The 18,130-nt window shown below is 40.1% G+C and overlaps 1 protein-coding gene across 1 annotated transcript in view; it reads right to left on the bottom strand.

Annotated features, from left to right (window-relative positions):
- The window catches only part of COG5 (component of oligomeric golgi complex 5), a 194,212-nt gene that overhangs the window by 13,056 nt on the left and 163,026 nt on the right, over positions 1–18,130 (bottom strand). Inside the window, exons 14-19 of the mRNA XM_019474575.1 lie at positions 14,306–14,416; positions 12,854–12,916; positions 11,976–12,079; positions 10,367–10,604; positions 1,225–1,301; positions 479–605 (exon numbers count right to left, since the gene is read on the bottom strand). Of these exons, the coding sequence (XP_019330120.1) occupies positions 479–605; positions 1,225–1,301; positions 10,367–10,604; positions 11,976–12,079; positions 12,854–12,916; positions 14,306–14,416 (720 nt within the window). The remainder of the gene's footprint in view (positions 1–478; positions 606–1,224; positions 1,302–10,366; positions 10,605–11,975; positions 12,080–12,853; positions 12,917–14,305; positions 14,417–18,130) is intronic.

Here is an 18,130-nt window from a genome sequence, read left to right as displayed (position 1 = left end):
GTAACTCCATTCACCACAACTCTCTGGGCCCGGCCGTCCAGCCAGTTTTTGACCCAGCGCAGAGTACACCTGTCTAAGCCGTGAGCCGCCAGCTTCTCTAGGAGAATGCTGTGGGAGACGATGTCAAAGGCCTTGCTGAAGTCCAGGTAGACCACATCCACAGCCTTTCCCTCATCCACTAGGCGGGTCACCTGGTCATAGAAGGAGATCAGGTCATAGAAGGAGATCATTCTTCTATGAGCTGACAGAATATTAAAGAATTGAGAGTCTATTTAAAATCAGGTTATCATCTTCCTACTGTTAATTAATCAAAATATGAAGTCAATGACCATAACACCTTTGCCACAATAAAAACAAAAGCCCACAAATCATATAACGTATGAGCTTGAATACTTTTTAACTAAAATAACTAGGGCAAACTACAATGTTCATTCCTCTTTAGGACATCTCGAAAGGAAAGACAGGTTGATCTTATTACCTGGAAGGGTGATTTTAACTCTGGTGGTGCTCTTGTAAATAAGAACTGAAGAATAATGCTGAATGGAATAACCTCTCCCAGAGCTGGGCTACTGGCAATATGCTCACTGGTCTGGAACAGCAGCGGTCTGGAAAAATGTAACAATATACTTGTGAAAGGAAGAAAAAGCTTATCTTAGAATCACAGAATCATAGAATAGTTTGGGTTGGAAGGGACCTCTAAAGGTCATCTAGTCCAACCCCCCTGCCATAGGCAGGGACATCTTCAACTAGATCAGGTTGCTCAGAGCCCTGTCCACATTAGAAAAATGCCTATATGGTGGCAATAGTTTGTTAGGATAGAATCTCCTATTTTTTTTCCACTAGTCTGCATCTTAGGTTTTCAACACAGGTTCAATTTGTAAAAATTTACACAAGTTGCCTATTGTAATTAAACAACATAGGACTGTAAATTTTATATTTCAGTGAAAACACTTAAGGTAACTATAGAACTCACTGTCATACAGAAGCTGCACTGAAAGCAACACAAAAAAAGTACAATTTGGCCAACATTTGCATGACAAAGATTGTTAAATCATAGTTATACTCTGCATAAAATTTAAAAGAACTTTAATCTATTTCTAATTTGCAGGTGGGTGTCACCAAAATAGCTCTCAGTTCAATCAGATCTAACACGAGGTAATAAATCAGTTTTGAAATACAGTTTGGTCACACTGCCAATTGCTAGTTCCTGCGACTGCAACTCACCTGAATGACCTCAGCTGTCTGTAAGATTTTCCTAGGTCAGAGACTCGCCGACACAGCGGTGCTACTGCTAACTCCATCTATAAAAACAAACATTTTAATTTGAATTAGATGATTGACCCAGAATATGAAACTTGGTATTGAAGTAGCCTGCCTTTAAGCAATAATCCAAGTATTGAAGTAGCCTGCCTTTAAGCAATAACTTGCTTACTTGCAGACCAAGTTACTGACTTCTCACTGGTGGCTGAATTTGAGGCAATAAGCTATCCTTTCCTTTCTTACTCCATTGCCCAAGCCAAGACTTTTGCCTTATTCTTGGCAACACAGTAAGCATCCCATGACAAACGATAGTGATAGCCTCTAGTTAAGAACATAAGGGGTCTTGTGAGCTTTCTGAGACTGAAGCTTTGTTTCTCACAGCAGGTTTATTTTGTTGGTGATGAGTTTCCTGATGAAACACTTACGTCAATACCCCAAAAATCTGACTGCAGCCTGGGAAGAAAGCAAATCTAGGCAGGTCTCCACAAACCACTCCTAAAGCAGTAAAAATGCGTACCCATTTCAGCTGGGCACCCTTTCCTTTGGCAAAGGACAAGGTTAAAGTGATTCTTTCCCAAACACTCGGCCCCAAATTCTGGGGCACAAAACCTAAGCAGATTAGATAGAAGACAGCTGGGACCTACTGCCACACGGTCATATGGAATCAAAGGCAAAAAAGCATCAGTAAGAGCATTATTTTCATACTTATTTTCATACTGTTTGGTCTCTGAGTTGCAGCAGCCATCTTTAAAAACAAACAATTTTTAAACACTGCCTGTTTTTTAAGCACTGGAGTTCACCTGCCTTTCCGAACAAAAGCCATGCTCCACTTGGGTTTTTATATCATTCACATGAGACTGAATTCTGCCACAGGCTCTTCATTAACAGTGAGGACACAGAAGTGAGAAAGAGTAATTTCACTTCCAGATCCCAGACTGAACATGAACATTACATGGCAAAGTTTCAGTTAATATGCACACTAATACAAACACCACCAGTCAAAAAACTCCATAGGTAAAGTAATTTTAGCCAGATATGGATTAAGTCTGTATTTTTTGCGTTCCTGAAGTGTCAGTCAACAGAGGGATGCAAGCTTTATTCTCCACGTACGTTTTTTAAAATCCCCAACTTGAAAGACTATTCAGACTTTGATTTCCACATAATGTACAATTAAGGTAAGTTTCAAAGGACGAAAGCTAAAATAAGTAACAAGATCAAAACCACCATACAATAAGCTTCCCATTTAAGTAACATTGCTGAATGAATTTCAAAGCGTTTGTGATTAAGACACTATTTAAAGGGAAGTCTTTAATACTATTATTTTTTCCCGCTGTAGCATTTCCTCAGACAGAGCTGGCTGCTGGGCCACCGGCTTCACCAAGAACATTTAACTATGCAGGGGTTCCAGCATAAACAAGAAAGATGGTGTGGCAAACTATGATGCCATAGTTCATCTAAAACCAGAAGAAATTACATTAGCAATTAATGTAAATCAAGGCCATATACTTCAGGCACCCATCTTAAAAAGCAGGTGCCAGGATGGGAGTCATCTCACCTACTTCTCGACATCTACAGGTTCTCTTCATACTCAGTGGAGAGAAACAGCCACTCCTGGGGTGTGATGCATCCTTCCCCGAGGTAGACATCCAAAATAGGTCAGGTAGGTCATGTTGTAGGAGTATCCACCTACATGACACTCAGTCAGACAAAGCTGGGAAAGCCAGAGGGCTTAACCCAGGCACCTACACTTTCTTTACGGACAAGGAGAGGAGGGCACCTCTGAAAGGCGATGGGCAAAGCCCCACAGAGCTAGCCTACAGGCAGTGCAAAGCCGCTCCCCGAGCCTAGGAACCTTGGAGTACATGCCCCACATCAAGCACTTCCAGGCCGCTTGAAATCTGCGTTTTATATTAAGCAGAAATTCGCAGAAACAGAAAGTGAATAAAAATCCAGAAAGCGGAAATAAGGATCTTTGTCTTCTGCTTTCAGATGAATGCTCCAGCCCTGGGTAACAGCCTGGCTCCCTCCTGCCTGCTGCCCTTCTTACCCCAAATCTTCTACTCTAGGCTATGAACTGGCCCCTTCTCTACAGCTGGGTGGGATCCCTGCCCTGTCCCCCTGTAACCCTCGCAGCCTGAGGGCTAGGTCACCTCTCCTGCATGCAGGCGCAAGGGGTACCTGTTTCTTGGCCTGAAGAGCACGTACAACTCAGCTCTGCAGTTCCTGAGCAAGCACGCTATCCACCAGACAGTGCAAAACGCATGCAAATCGTTTTTGCATGCCACCATCCCCACGCTTGAGGAGGAGCTGTCAGCTGCTGTGCTGTGTGCTGAATTTGCCGGCACAAGGGAGCGAGGTTGAGGGCGCACTCCCAGGACAGGCAGGTTCTCTCTGGGGATTTCTGCAGGGAGGTGCTCCAACTCCAAACTGCGATGAAGCTTAGAGCAAGATCAGCATGTTGTTCCCCCAGATCCCCTGCAATGCTTCTGAGCATGTATGGGAGCCAAGAGGCCGGTCTGCTACACAGGTTCATAAGCAAGTAGCCAAAAAGAGGAGCTAATTAAGTAGACTTTGCTGCATCATGATACAAGAACCCTACAGACCCTGAAAAACAAATGGGAGCAAGACTCTGATTTCTCCAGAGCTTCTTTTTGGGCATCAGTATTGGCTAGGGGCAGCTGGAAGTAACTAATATCCTGCTGGAGCTGGTGTCCCAGCTCTGGTGGGAGCCGTGGGCTTGTAGCTGTGAAGAACCAGGGAGAAGATAATTCTTTTAAGTGCTTTAGAGAATTTGGTAACAGGCAACAAACTGCCAGTCTGACTTGTGCAAACAGAGATGCATGGATTAAACTGTACTCATGAGGGGAAAGAAATCCCAGTATAGCAAAATATAATTTTGCTTAATAAGTTTTAAACTACTGTTTCACTCCTGAAACATAATATGATGTAATGAGATGTAAGTGAAACTTTCTACAGCTTAACCAGTTCCTTATTAAAACAAATTTAAATGATTTCTCTTGAACATACTTGGCAGTTTCCATAAATCAACGTTTTTAGTCTTAAGTACTAAAGAATAAAATTTACTTTGGAAAATTCTATTACTTCATCTTCAACCTTTATTCACTGTAGGAAATTATTAGTATTGCTAGAACTAGATAGATTTAATGTCAGCAGATGGTTGATTCGTGAAGTACTAGTTGCCAAAGAAAAAAATTGGTTTTAAGCTTTGCAGCATCCTATACCATCTCAAATTGACTCATGAAGAGTGGGAATGAGTGAAAACTAATGTGGTAAAAATGTACATAAACCACAGAAACTTTTTTTCTTAATTTACAACACTAGTTTGCTCTGTGTTATAACCCAATCTCTCCAATAAAAACTATGCTTCACATAATAACTAAGATTGTTTTCTTCACTTGAATTTTAGCTATTTGTCTGAGCCCAATGATGTAGTGAGATGCTACAGCATCTTTCTGCTGTTACATTCATTTCTGCAGGCCCACTGAGCGGCGTTTTGTGTTTTTGTGAGCATCGTGCCGGCTGGCACCACTGGCCTGGGAGCGAGTGCCAGGGAGGAATCATTCGGCTGGAACAGCTGCTGTTTCTAAGGTGCTGGAATTGGGCAGAGGATTGAGCATACATCACTTCTTGGTTTTGCTACCTGTCATCACCTGAAGCTGCATCAACTGTTGATTCATGCAGCATGTTTACACAGTAGCAGCTTTTGCTATGATATACAGCTATAGTTTCCAAGCATTTTGGTGAGCTTTTACAGGTCGGGTGATGTTTTTGGCTGTCTGCAAGCCAGTTATTTGGATTGCATGTGCAAGGCCTTTCATATAGCCATGTCCTATGGACTTTACATATGAAAGGGTAATCAGTCTTTTTTGTTTCTTTTCCAAATTTCTGTCCCAGAACTGCAAATTTGAAAATTCAGATATCCAGGTTAAATTCAGTGATAAATCAGGTGTCCAAGCAGTAATTTGCAACCACAGAGGCTTGATCAACTAACGTGAGATAATCATTAACACAGGATCCAAGAGAAGCAGTAGGAAGAGCATGTGCCTGCTGAGAAGGAAGGGGCAGCTAGAACAGGAGAAGGCCTAATGACTCTGCCTCATTTCTTCTAACTTTGTTCAAAACCCATTGCTTTTCCATGATTTATTCATATTATTTTGCTATGCTTCACAGAACACAGTGGCAGACCCCGGCCCAACATATGCTGCTTCTCAATGATTCTTGCTCTCTAAGCTCAAAAAGGCTATATTATCTTTTCTTCTCATATGACCCTGCCATAGCCCATGGCTAGGTGGTCAATTATCTGTTGAACTATTCACTGGCTAGCCATATTGTAAAAAAAACATCACATGGCTGGCTTCTCTAATTGGATTATGTTCAGCAACCCAAGGGTGAAGTTAATACGTAGTCTAGATACAGATAATGCATATATATTGAAGAGCGCTTTGAAAAACCCTATAGTGAAGTTATTGTTTAGTGCCTAGTGCCTAGTGGTATTTTCAAGATCTCTCATTACTAAACAGCTGTTTTTTCAGCTGGAAAATCTTAACATTAAATTTTTAGCAATTACATTTCCTCCTGGCCAAGATGAATTCCCAGTTTTTAAATGTTAACTCAAAATGCTTTTTTTTAGCCATTCACCGGGAGAGAATGCTTTAACAAGCAAGGGAGCAGAAGAGCTCTGAACTAAATGAAAGAAGCTGGCCTTGAAGGGATGTGGAACTCGATTTCTCCCCCCATGCAGCAATTCCAAAACGGTTGATGTTTAAGTAAATCCTTCAGCTGTAATACCTCCAAAATAACACACATCAGAAAATAATTTCCTCCTTCCAGTAAGATAGTTAGCATTAAACATTAAGTGCATTTTAGCTTCAGTAGTTTCTGTCTTTATGACTACAACTGTGATTACAGCATCCTGCTTCTCTCACTTCTCTCACTTCTCCGTAAGAAACTGGAAAGGAATTTTTTTAGGAAAAATGATAAAAAGCATTTTTACACTTGTATCATCACGTTTGATCAAACGAGCAAATCTGTTTACATTTTTAAAAACCCAAATGCCTAATATTCTTGCTTTTTTAATGCCACATGTTGAATCAGGAAACCAGATTCTGACCATAGGCTAACCAGCAGACAGAAACATTTCTTCTGCACTAGAATTTAGCATTGTCAACTTCTGCAGTAAAAACATTTTTCTAGGAAAATTCAATAAAACCAAAACATTTTGCAGTAATTTATTGATAAAGACTTGAAGAGTTGGTGGCAGTGTTAACTACGGCCCATCAAAACTGTTTGAACACAGTACTGAACAATGCCAAAAAACCCAACTATAAATCACACCTAGATAAGAAATATATGAAGGTATATATAAAATAGTATTAACTCAAACAGGACCGATAAAAATAGTTCACTCGACAAGGCTAAAAATAATCAGTCATGACATGAGATGGGGTTCTTGGCACAGAGGGTGGCTCCTGCCTTAATAAGTCACTCCAAACATACACCTGTACTATGAAAAGATGGGAAATCATGTCATGCCTTCATGCCATGAAGCATAAAGATTACTTAGTCTTTGCAACTTCTAGACTAGTTTATTTCAATGCAGTTGTGATTTGTATTTGCTATTAATAAGCAGTTATTTTCCTATATCAGCTTACAAACTTTATGTAGCAGACTCCTAATTTCCATGCCAAATATTACTGTAGATTCCTCATTTCTTCTAAATAAATTTCTCAACTGATCGTGCTTATATTTCACTCTTTGCTGCATTGTCCAGCACTTCCATCGGGTTTTAGGAAGGCCTGAACTACAAGCTACCAATCCCAAAGTGTGCCTAAGTGTAAGTGCTGAATACCAAGCAAGTTAAAAGGTCCTCTGGAGAAGAACTTGCACTCTCCAGAAACATAAATGTTGAAAAACTATCAGGGCTTGCTGGCTTGCTTGCCTCCAGGAGAACTTTTTTTTCAGCCTGACTAGTACTGAATTAAAAAGTGAAATTTGGTATTACATACGTGAATACTGAATTATGGTCACCTTGAAAATACAAAAAACAAATTAAAACAAACTGATCCAGGAATTTATAGGAGTGAACTGAAAAGTAATCTTGTGTAATTGCCTGCATAAAAACTAAGAGCATGAAAAGAGGTGAATTCAGCCTGTAGACTGGAAATATTTCAAACAACGAGAGTCCCAAGGAACAGCACAGTATGTGACAATGACCTTGCAGCACTGCAGACATTTTCTAGGGCTTAAAATGTTTCTGTGTTCCTGTAAGCACTGATCTTCATGAAATCATACTAATGATATTCAGGCATATTTCAAGCCTATCATACCTCTGTTTACAGCTGCCACACTAGCACACACCTAGTCTTACTGCTGAAATATCTGTAATGCACAAGATAGCAAAATGCAATACTGACACTGGGAACAGGGTAAGACAGAGAATTCAACAGAATTACAGCAATAATTCCTAACTGTCTAAGTAGTGAGCCTTACTTAAGAAAATTGGCTGTTGTGCACCTCACCGAAACCAGTTCTGAATGAAGAGCACTTGAAGCCTCAGTTTTCCCCCTTCTGTGTAGACACCTGTTGTTTTGAGGCAATTTATCAGTAAAACACCTTTCCAGTGCAGTAATTTTCAAAGCTGACTCTCAGCCAAAGCTGTTCTGCTGAGTATAAGGCAGCTGTAACTGTAACTCTGAGTGCCCTGAAAGAAATGCACACAAGCATATGAGATACCCAAAATCTGATGCAACCCAAGATTATTTGACTTACTGCATGTGTGTTTATAATAGGACCTCAAATTAACCAAAGCTTCTGGACAGATTTCTGCCCAGGTCTTTTGCTTGCAAGTAACCCCAAAACACCAAAAGGGGGTTTAGATCTCAAAAGCCAGTTTTAAGCAGGAACATGTAACCCTTTTTGAGTACAGAAAATTCAAAACGACTCTACAAGACAGAGCCCAAGTAAAAACAATTTATAAACAAACCTCCTCCTACACACACAGTAGCTTTCCAGGCAGGTCCTTTCCCTCAGGTTTGGCTTTAGTTCCAACAATGCAGTGCCTCTCTGGGACTGAAAAAACCCCTGCACGCAGCATTTACGGCCATTTGGAAAAGTTTATCCTGCCCATCAAGCCAGCAGCCCAGCTAAATACCTGCTCCCTGCTCTCCTCAGCCCAAAGCAGCAGCAACCTCCCCTTCTCTTTGGAGGAACCAAGTCTTTTCCTCAACAAAGCCACGTGTCACGGCAACGGGAGCATGGAAGTGAAACGAGTCCTGTTCAAGATTACAGCCACTTTTTGGTGAACGTGCCCAGGACTCCTGGCCGGGTCAGAGCAACTACAACATCCCCAGTGGGGCTACCAGGAGCTGGCGTCATGGGCACGTGCCCAAAACCCACCAGGTTTTCGGGAGGGGCAGACACACCCCAGAAAACATGGATATAAGGCAGCCTCCACATACAAAATGTTTCAGTCCTTTTTCTGCTATCCCGAGCAACAGGATATAGTGTCCAGCCCATTCTGGACACTACAGTCCCTGTGCAGCCTGGGACGCCTTAAGGAGCTCTGTGCAGAGATGCTCAAAGGCACAGAGTGAGTGTTGAGGTGGCTGTATGGGGCGGGTTGGGCCCGGACAGTTCTTGTCTTAAGCCTATTTTTAAACAAGCCAAAAATATGGTGCAACGTGAAGATGAGAAAAACACAAGGCAGCCGCCAGATGCAGCAACAGTTGAAGGCAGGAGGGAAGAATGAATTCAAAACCTATTTTTTTCTTCCACAGTACAAAAGAAGAGAAATCAGAACATTTATCTTCAGACAGTTGTCCATTCAGGAGTTATACTGAGCACAGTGGGGAAGAACATGCAAATCTCCCTACACTCAGATGGAGACATACCTTCATTTTTCACTTAAAAGGCAGCCCGTGTCAGAATGAGAAAAATAAGCATTTAAAAAAGATAAACGAGTGATATTTTTAGTATTATTATAATAGGTGCTTAGATCATATGCTCTTTACTGTAGAATTAGGTGAAGATACTTCCCAAATTTATATGACTTACTTTAGTACTGCAGCATAAATTATAAAAATTATCTATATTCCTTCCTTAGGAATATAGATATAAAACTTCCCCTTAACTTCTGTGGGTAAAGGCTGATTTGCTACTTTTGAGTAATGAATAAAAAAAACTTTACTCAGGAGTATGTAATTCACAGGCAAATGATCCAAAGCAGCCACAAGCAGGAGCGGAGATGGCAGTGATTCCTCCCTCCCTGCCTTCCTCTCCTACCTCAGTTACCTACCAGCCAAAAGCAGCACTCGGTATGCGGACAGCTGGTGCTAATTCCCTTTTCCGCTTGGATAATGATAACCGGGACCCTAAGGCCAACCTAATGGATGCCTGTATTCTTTGGCAAGTTAATCACACAGTGTTACTACTGACGAATTAAATTTGAATATAGTAGATAATGCAGACAAGTAGTGGATATTAATCTGGCAATTTGTTTTGTGTTTTAGACCAGTATAAGAGCTAGGTAAAGCTGAGAGGCAGGTAAGTCAATCAGGTCATGAAGAGAATCCCACAAGAAAACTGCCCTTCTGTTACCAAAAGGGCAGTTCTTCCACAGGATATTGGTATTTCTTTAGCTTGTTTCCTACACTGCAAGGCAGCTGAATTAGCGATTAACCACTGTGGGCAGGCACTGTGATATATAAAGCGATTAAGAAAGCGACACACCATTCCATTAGAAGAGAGAGAAAGAATGAAGTGAATGAATGGTGGCAAATGATGGCCGTACTGAGGAGGTCAGACAAGCAGGATAACATGTCAAGATGCAGCTGAATTTAAATGCAACAGTCACTCGATAGGAAGCTGTCAGACCTCCCTGAATGTGCCTTACGGTGATGAGGGATCTTCAACTACTTAGTGGATGCATTTCTCGGGATGCAGTATCTCATCAGAGAGGATGTTTAGAACTGGAATGCACCGATCTCTACAACTGCCTGTTTATACTTTGATGGGGACAAAAGTATTGATACTTTTCAATGAACACAGTGAAGTAACAGTAGAAAGCAGAAATCAGTATTAAGGGTACCTGTGCAAAATCCGCCGCAAGCCGCATCTTCCCACCTTCACCGAGGGGCCTTATTAGACTGGCATTGCGAATGAAAACTTCAATTGCTCTTTGAGCCATGGCTTCAGTGTTATCAAAGACAAAGTCAAAACACTCAAAATGTCTGAAGTAGTCGCTCATGACTCTTGCTATAAAACCCTGTAGTTCTTTCATGTACAGAGAACAAGGGACATCTGGTTTTCCTGAGCTGGATAATGATCTGAAAAAAAAGAAAAGAAAAAAGAAATAGGGACAGCTAAATTCATCTTTAAAACACAACCAAAAACTATTGGATTCTTTTTAATTTTTTTCCTACCCCACAAAGTCATGGCATACATTGTGGAGTCTCATTTCTACTCAGAATAAAGAGTGTGTAGCGCTCTCTGAAACTGTAGTCAAAAAATATCTCTTTATTGGCCATTCCCATCCTAACAAGATAAAGGAAATCACCCCACTCCTACCAAACTTGCAGAGCCTCCACCAGTTTGGAGCCTAAACCTCATTTCCAGCCCCTAAATTTAAATGTCCCAGTTGTTGATTTGAAACACTAATAATGGATCAGAAAATACAAGTACATGTCACAGGGTTACTAGTTCAGCCTACCCCAAACCTGTTCTCTGTAGAGAATTAGTTTCCTAGATTCCTCCAAACACAGGATTATAAAGTCAATCTAATTATCACAGAAGCAGCACAGAAGCTACAGGGCACAGAAATCAATCACCTTTCTCTTTCTTTGAATCACAATCAGGCAAAAGAGCTCTTCCAAACTCAGGAACCTGAGCATACAGGCTACCTAACAAAACTTAGCCTTTGGCTGGAATCAGTTTATCCACCTAGAGAGGTATTTTGCTAGTGGTGGCAAAAGAAAGATGGAGAGGGTAAAATATTGTTTAAAAAAAAAAAGTCAAAAGGAAAATTTAAAACACCTCTGAAAATACACTATTTTCAGTGAGTTTCCAAGACAGAAAACAGTACATCTGATGATGATATAAGCAATGTCAGAACAGAGATAACAACCAAAATAACGCTCAGGAAGGAAGTCTCAATTACAGATAGGACTCAAGATCTTTGCAGATAAAGAATACTGGAAATTTTAATTAAAATGCTATGGGAAAATAGCATAATACACTAAATCTGAGCTTTCAATAAAAAAGATTTTTTGAACCATTTCATATTCAATAATACTTTAGAAAAATTTCTATGTAATTTTGAATCAGAGGTTATATGCTTTATTTTGAGAAACAAGAATATTGACAGTTCTGAAGACTGTCCACAAAAAATAATTCTGAAAGCAAAAGGGGTTTTTAAGCACAAAAATTGCCTCTGCTTGGCTTTATTTTTCTATTTAAAATGAATTTTACTCAACAGATAAGAAAAAAAAAAAAAAGGGGGAAGACAGAGGCTACCTGATTAATTTGTTTCAATAGATAGGTGTAATTCTGCTTTCTGTGTTCACTGACCATAAAGCATTGCCTTCCCCTCAACAAACAAGCGCTCTTGCTCCAAGGACATTGTGGCAATAACAATCTATTACGCGTATGCAGGACGTCTTACTAAAGCAATGGTAAATTTTAAAAATATTTCTAGTTACCCAGAAAAATCTTCTTGGTGCATAGTGATGATAATAGCTTCTACTGAATCTCCTACAGAGTTCAGTAACGGTTGAACAGCACTACCCATTAGATCATGGACTGCCTAAAATAGAATAAGAAAAAGGCAGAAGTAGGGAAATGGAAACTAGAAGCATTTGCATTTTGACACCTCAAAAACACCTTGACAAACAGTTCATTTCAACAGTGCTTTTTACTACTCTGCATTAGAAACTGCTAAATAGAAGGACAAAAGCCTAAGATAACGTTTTTCTTTAATTGATTTTACCAGTGAAGTACAGAAGTAAGGCTGTTTACTATTTCTATGTAAAGCCTTCCTTCAAAAGGTGCACAACAATCTGGCATTCCTGGTTTGTAAACGTACATGTTTTGGTGCACACACTTCGTTCAGCTGTTCATTCCCCAGACGTGCAAGCTGCCCTTCATTCCTCTGCACACAACCCCTCCCAGATTAGTGCACAGCAGGATGGATGTGGATAGCTGTCATCCACAGCGGGCTGCACAGCCATCCACATCGCCTCCCCAAAAAGCACCAGGTAGCAAAAAAATCATTATTTTATATGTGTGTTAAGGGAGCTAAGGGGGTGATGAAGGATCCAGTTATTGCTGTGTGAATGCTGCAGAGAAAGACATTTATTTTCACAGTCAGATGACATCTGGGTTCCGACCATTACGAGAATATTCTTGAATACAAACGCTACTCAAGCAGTGATTTGGCACATGCAACATATATGTAGCTGCAGATACAACAAAATATAAATTTCAGAATATAACACCTGGGAAAGTAAGTGCCCATTTTAAGTGTAACAAACAAAGCAAAGCTCAGCCCTATACCTGCAGCATATGGACATTCAGTTACCTTTAAGGCAGTTGTGACTGTTTGCTCAGCAGCTGCTGGAAATGAACTCTGATTGGTAATGACCTAAAAATTTTAAAGTAATTGTTAATAGTCAACATTCAACAAATTATTAGGATCCATAATATTTAATTTCATTTAGAAACATACTGAGTTATCCTTAGTAATGAGTAGTTTACATAGGTATAGATAACTATCAAATGTGTTTTATACAGACAGAATTTGCAATGCACCAGTATCGGTCCTTTGCTCTCAAATTTCCTATGGATTCTGCTTCTGCCTTGGCAAAGAAATGATTCAACTGAGTTCAACTGAAATTTAGCTAAAGGGTTAACAGAATCAGAATAAAAATAAGTGGTGTATTCTCCCACTGCTAAGTCCAGAATTTATGGAGAACTATACAAGCAGCTCTATGGCAAATATTTGAAAGAATGGTTGTTCTTTCTCACTATTATGACTATTATAATACTACATGTTAAATAGCTGTTTATGTACAGCTACAACGTTATCAGAATTGAAAGTCAAGAAATGATCTGAAGGAATATTATACCAATTTCCTTACAGTTATGAACATGCTATACAATAATATTTTTAAGCCAGATAAGTACTGAACTCAAAGACTGAATCATATCAGATCTCCCTCCAACACTAAGGCACATGAGGTTCATTACTAAACACATCAGAGAAAGCAGACTTAAAAGTTGATCTACCATCTGTTTGCAAAATCCAAGCAAATTTTATAGGCTTTTTAGCATTTTTTAACATTCTTTAAACATATCCACAGTCAGGATTACTCGTGATCTTTTTTCTAATCAGGCTAGGATTTAAACACGATTAACTACAACTACCACTATATCTGTTTGTTTTAATTTACAGAGACTGTGTAACCATTGGCATCAATAAGCCAGTAAATTGGAATTATTCATAACTGTGCTTAGTCCTGAAAACATTTCCAGGCCAGACTTTGGTCACAGCAACAATCCATGGAGATATTTGTGAGGTGCTGCTTTTCTTGATTTCACCCTTTCCTTCTCCTTTTCAGTTTGGCCGCAATCATGGGAAAGCAGTGAGGGTCTTCTGAGAAAGATAAGCTTGGGCTGGGACAGATGCAGACAAGGGCTATCAGGCTGACCAGTACAAAGACAGAGTTTACTTGATAAGAAAAACCAGAAAGAGTTCAATTGTTCAGGCTTACAAAACAACGGCCGTGAGACGTGATTATTCTCTATAAACACAGCTTTCACTCTTCTAATATTGACAACTTGTCACATAGAGGTGCTTAACAAGGGCCAGCCAAGTCTCAAAGAGTTGTACAAATGCATAGCGAGGTGCAGCTCTTAACCCAAAATTGGGCTGTATTTGTCACAGTTCTCATCAGCTAATGGGAGAATATGCATACGATAGAGCAAAGAAGTTAACATTATGGCAAGAAGAGAAATATCAAAGGAAGCCTACCTTCAGAACCGATTGGTGCAGTTTGTATAGAGAATTAACTACAGCCACGTTCCTCCTCTGTCCGTCTGTGAGTGGTCCAATCACCTGGCTGGCATCTCCTTGAGTAGACAGCTGCAGTGATTGCAGAAATTGTTAAAACAGTACCAACTCTTTAAACAATGCATCACCACAAAGGTATAGTTAACTAAACTTAGACCACTGCAGAAAGCCATAGGTCTTCAGTACCAATGTTCTTCCATTTAACTCTTGTCGTGATTCATATGATTTCCATCTCTAGATAATACAAACTGAGCAACAGGAACCGTGAAAGACTGCTGTCTCAGCTCCCAAACCACAGCACTCAGACCCAGACCTCTTGGAGATACCTAGTCCCAGCATAACTTCAACTTTGTAATCTAAGAGTCAGGTGAAGTCACCTACCCGAGGATGCAGTATAAACTAGCAGCAGCAGAACTGAAAAGCATATGCTTTTCTGTATACCCTCAGTCCTTACTTCTGACAACCATTCAAGCCTCTCCTTAAAAACTCTGTTTCTTCAAATAGATGGCTTACAGCTTTGTACATATTAGTGGCTTGTAAATGAACAGGAAAATAGAACTCCAAGGACCAAAACTGCTAGTCCTGTCAGTAAAGAGTTCTATCCATGAATCTTTCAGCAAAAATAAAAAAATTATTTCTTCATATTTAAACTCCACAAAGCATGCGTTTTTTATCATTATCACAGAAATCAAAGTTCCAGGATGATACATAAATAGCAAGTAACTACAGAACAGTCCCGTAAGGATACCACAGCATAAGTTTATAATTTAAAATAAAATCAATTGTAATTGGGAAACAAACAGAATTTTTCTTGTGCACTGAAAGCTGCAGAAATACAAAGAATTGACAAAAGGCTATGTGAATTCTAGAAGTACATCTAAATATTACAGCAAGAATAGCTATTAATAGAAGGCTTTATTGAGATATAACTATCTGATGAGTTCCTTATATTTCAGGATACAAAATTATCCTCCAGGAAACTCCTGAAGATGCCTAGCTCCAAAAGTCTCTCAGTAAAAATATATTCAACTCATTGAACAAGTCTTCAAGAGACTTTTATGAAGCGTGTCTTTAAACACAGTTGTAAGTCCTACAGAAAGCTCCTAAACTAAAACTGAATATACAGTAACAATTGTTTAAGAACAAAAGGAACAAACATAACGTGAAAATTTTTAAGTTATTGGAAACAGTGAACCTTTACTAGTGAAAGACTATTCCTGTACTTCCCGTTGCTTCCACTCAGCATAAACACAGACAGCATGCAAGCAACGTTATCTAGTATTTGCCAGCACTGCTAATGATGAAGTTTTAGACAAATTCTTGCAAGCGCACAGGAACTCAAAGTTATTCACAGCACTATGGTGACAATATCAGTTCAATTCCCTTTCTTCAAATTTAGGGATTATTTCAGGATAAACAGGTTTCTGAGGCCTTTGCAGAGGGAAAAATCTTTTCCAACGTATCTTCAATTATTTGACATCAGAATGCATCTTTAGACTAGCTGACAAACACATCATCTCAGCATCTTCCTGCCTTCCTGATGAGAACAGCCATGTGAGCTATGTACATCTCTCTTTCCTTCCTGATATTTCTATTTGACAGACCTGACTGGTTTTAAGAATTCTGCTTCTCATGCTTACAGCTTCACAGATTAATAACAAAACAGCTGTGCAGAGAAACACCCTGTCCACCCAGCTGACCACCCTCCCAGACCCCAATAACCTTTTTCTTCACACCTTTTTTAAGCACTACACAGACTATTTGATTGTTTTTTTGCACATTTACAACTATTAAACATAAAAGACACTACTAAGTAAAATTTCACATCCTAGTCACTTAAATTTCAGTTCCTCAGAGTCTATTGTAAAGGTTTCACAATTTCTTTTTCTTAGGCATTATGAAATCATTAGACTATATGTCTCTTCTGCTGGTGAAAAAGCTTAACTGGTAAGTAAACCCAGTAACAAGTACAAAATACACCCTGCTGCAGCAACAAGCAACTCTTGCAGTCAGCAATAATGCACAACAGCTTCACAGGCAAAGTCTAAAAATGTTTTAAAAGCAACCAATCTTTCTAAAATTGTTTACCATATTAAATTCCCTTAAATTAATCAATTTGAACTTTGACCGCTAGATGTGTTGATCTGTTGTGTATCGTAAAATAAAATCACCGGTCTAAAACAAAGAGGCTTGGAAAACTCGGCTCTTGTAATGAGCGGTAGGAACTGGGCAGCCTAGGGCTCCCTAGGACCGCTTCTCCTGAAGGTGTGCCATGGGGACACCTGGCACCTACATGGGTAGCTGTGCCCTACCATCTACAGCAGACGTCTCAGGTGGTCGTTCCCATCTCTTGCTGTCACCACAATGATTTCTACGACCTTGCCTTGAGGCAAGAAGGTTCTGCGCTGACTCTGTGCAACATGGTTCATGTACATACACTTTGTCACTGGCATGTATCTGAATTTCAGGTAGTTTATCATTATTCCAATATTCCAATGCCTCAGACTGAATTCTTGACACCTCTAATACCCATTGTACAATCACGCATCCAGGTAGGAAAATGCCATCATTGTGTCTCCCCGGTTCCAACAAACCACGCTTGTGGCCCATTTACTTTAGAAACAAATCATCCCTCAATTTATTTTCCATCATACCAGGTTTTACCAATGATTCACATTCATCACTCATTTATATAGCAAGTACTTTTGAAGTTCTGTGCTGGACACAGCTTATGCATTTAAGCCCAGTGGTAATGTAACTCTCCCTCTGTTATCTGCCCACTGGGGATTGCACTGTGTAAACAGGTTAAGTTAAATAAGTGTGAAGCCTAGCCACATCCACTCAGCGGAAAGACACGGTCCAAGGGCCTTCTTTTTGATGAGGGCACTAGAGACAAAATCTGATGCCTTTTTAATCAGTTAGATTTATCCAGAAATGCAGGTGGCCAGGAGGGTGAATTTATGCTAAGCAGAAATAGGGAGGACAGAAGGGGTGACTTCATCCCAAATCAGAATCTATTTTGGGAAAGAAGCAACCAAAAGACAAAGCGTAGCTGAAGGACCAGATCCCATCTCCAGGGAACCATCAGTCACCCTGGGAGTTAGTCTGGCTTGAGCCTGCTAGCTGAAAAGAAAACAGAGGAAAAGAAACCATGCTGAAGCCAGACCTGAATGAGCAGTAACGAGGACTGTAACTGTTCAACTTTTCTGTATCTGTCTTTAACTACAGCAATTGATTTCTTATCCTCTTCACTTTACTTGGGTAAACTGTTTCTGCTTTTACCTCAAGGCCTGTCTACTATTTACAGCAATTTCATGGGCACTAGCAAAGCACAGGCACCCCATTCCCCAGCAAGTGGCAATTCTACAATGAGTGACACGTCAGTATGAGCTCCCTTTGCCAACATGAGCTACCAGCACAGTGGCAACATGAGATGCTAGTGAGGAAGAGAGGAGTGAGGCAGAGAAGTCTCCCACCAGCAAATATTACCCAGGACTTTCGTATCATGCATCCAGGCACTAGGACAAGGGCTGTGTCTTGTGGTACCCTCAAGAATGTGAATGTGAGCTTCCGCCCCATGCACCATTTCAAGAAAACTCAAAGGGCACCTGTTAAACTAAAATGAGAAAGAAACACTGAAGGTACTACGTTTCTGACATGTATACGAGGACATTCTCTAAGGTAGGAGATTGAAATTTGCATGTTCAATCCAGCAGCTGACTAGCTGGAGGAAGCTGCCTAGAAGACTTTTTTTTTTAAATCTAATTCAACAGAATCTGAGGACTA

The sequence above is a fragment of the Aptenodytes forsteri genome, unplaced genomic scaffold (assembly GCF_000699145.1).
Source record: "Aptenodytes forsteri isolate BGI_AS27 unplaced genomic scaffold, ASM69914v1 Scaffold137, whole genome shotgun sequence".
NCBI classification, from domain to species: Eukaryota; Metazoa; Chordata; class Aves; order Sphenisciformes; family Spheniscidae; genus Aptenodytes; species Aptenodytes forsteri.
The sequence above is the reverse complement of the archived record's forward strand: the minus strand, read 5'-3'. Positions and strand labels throughout refer to the sequence as shown.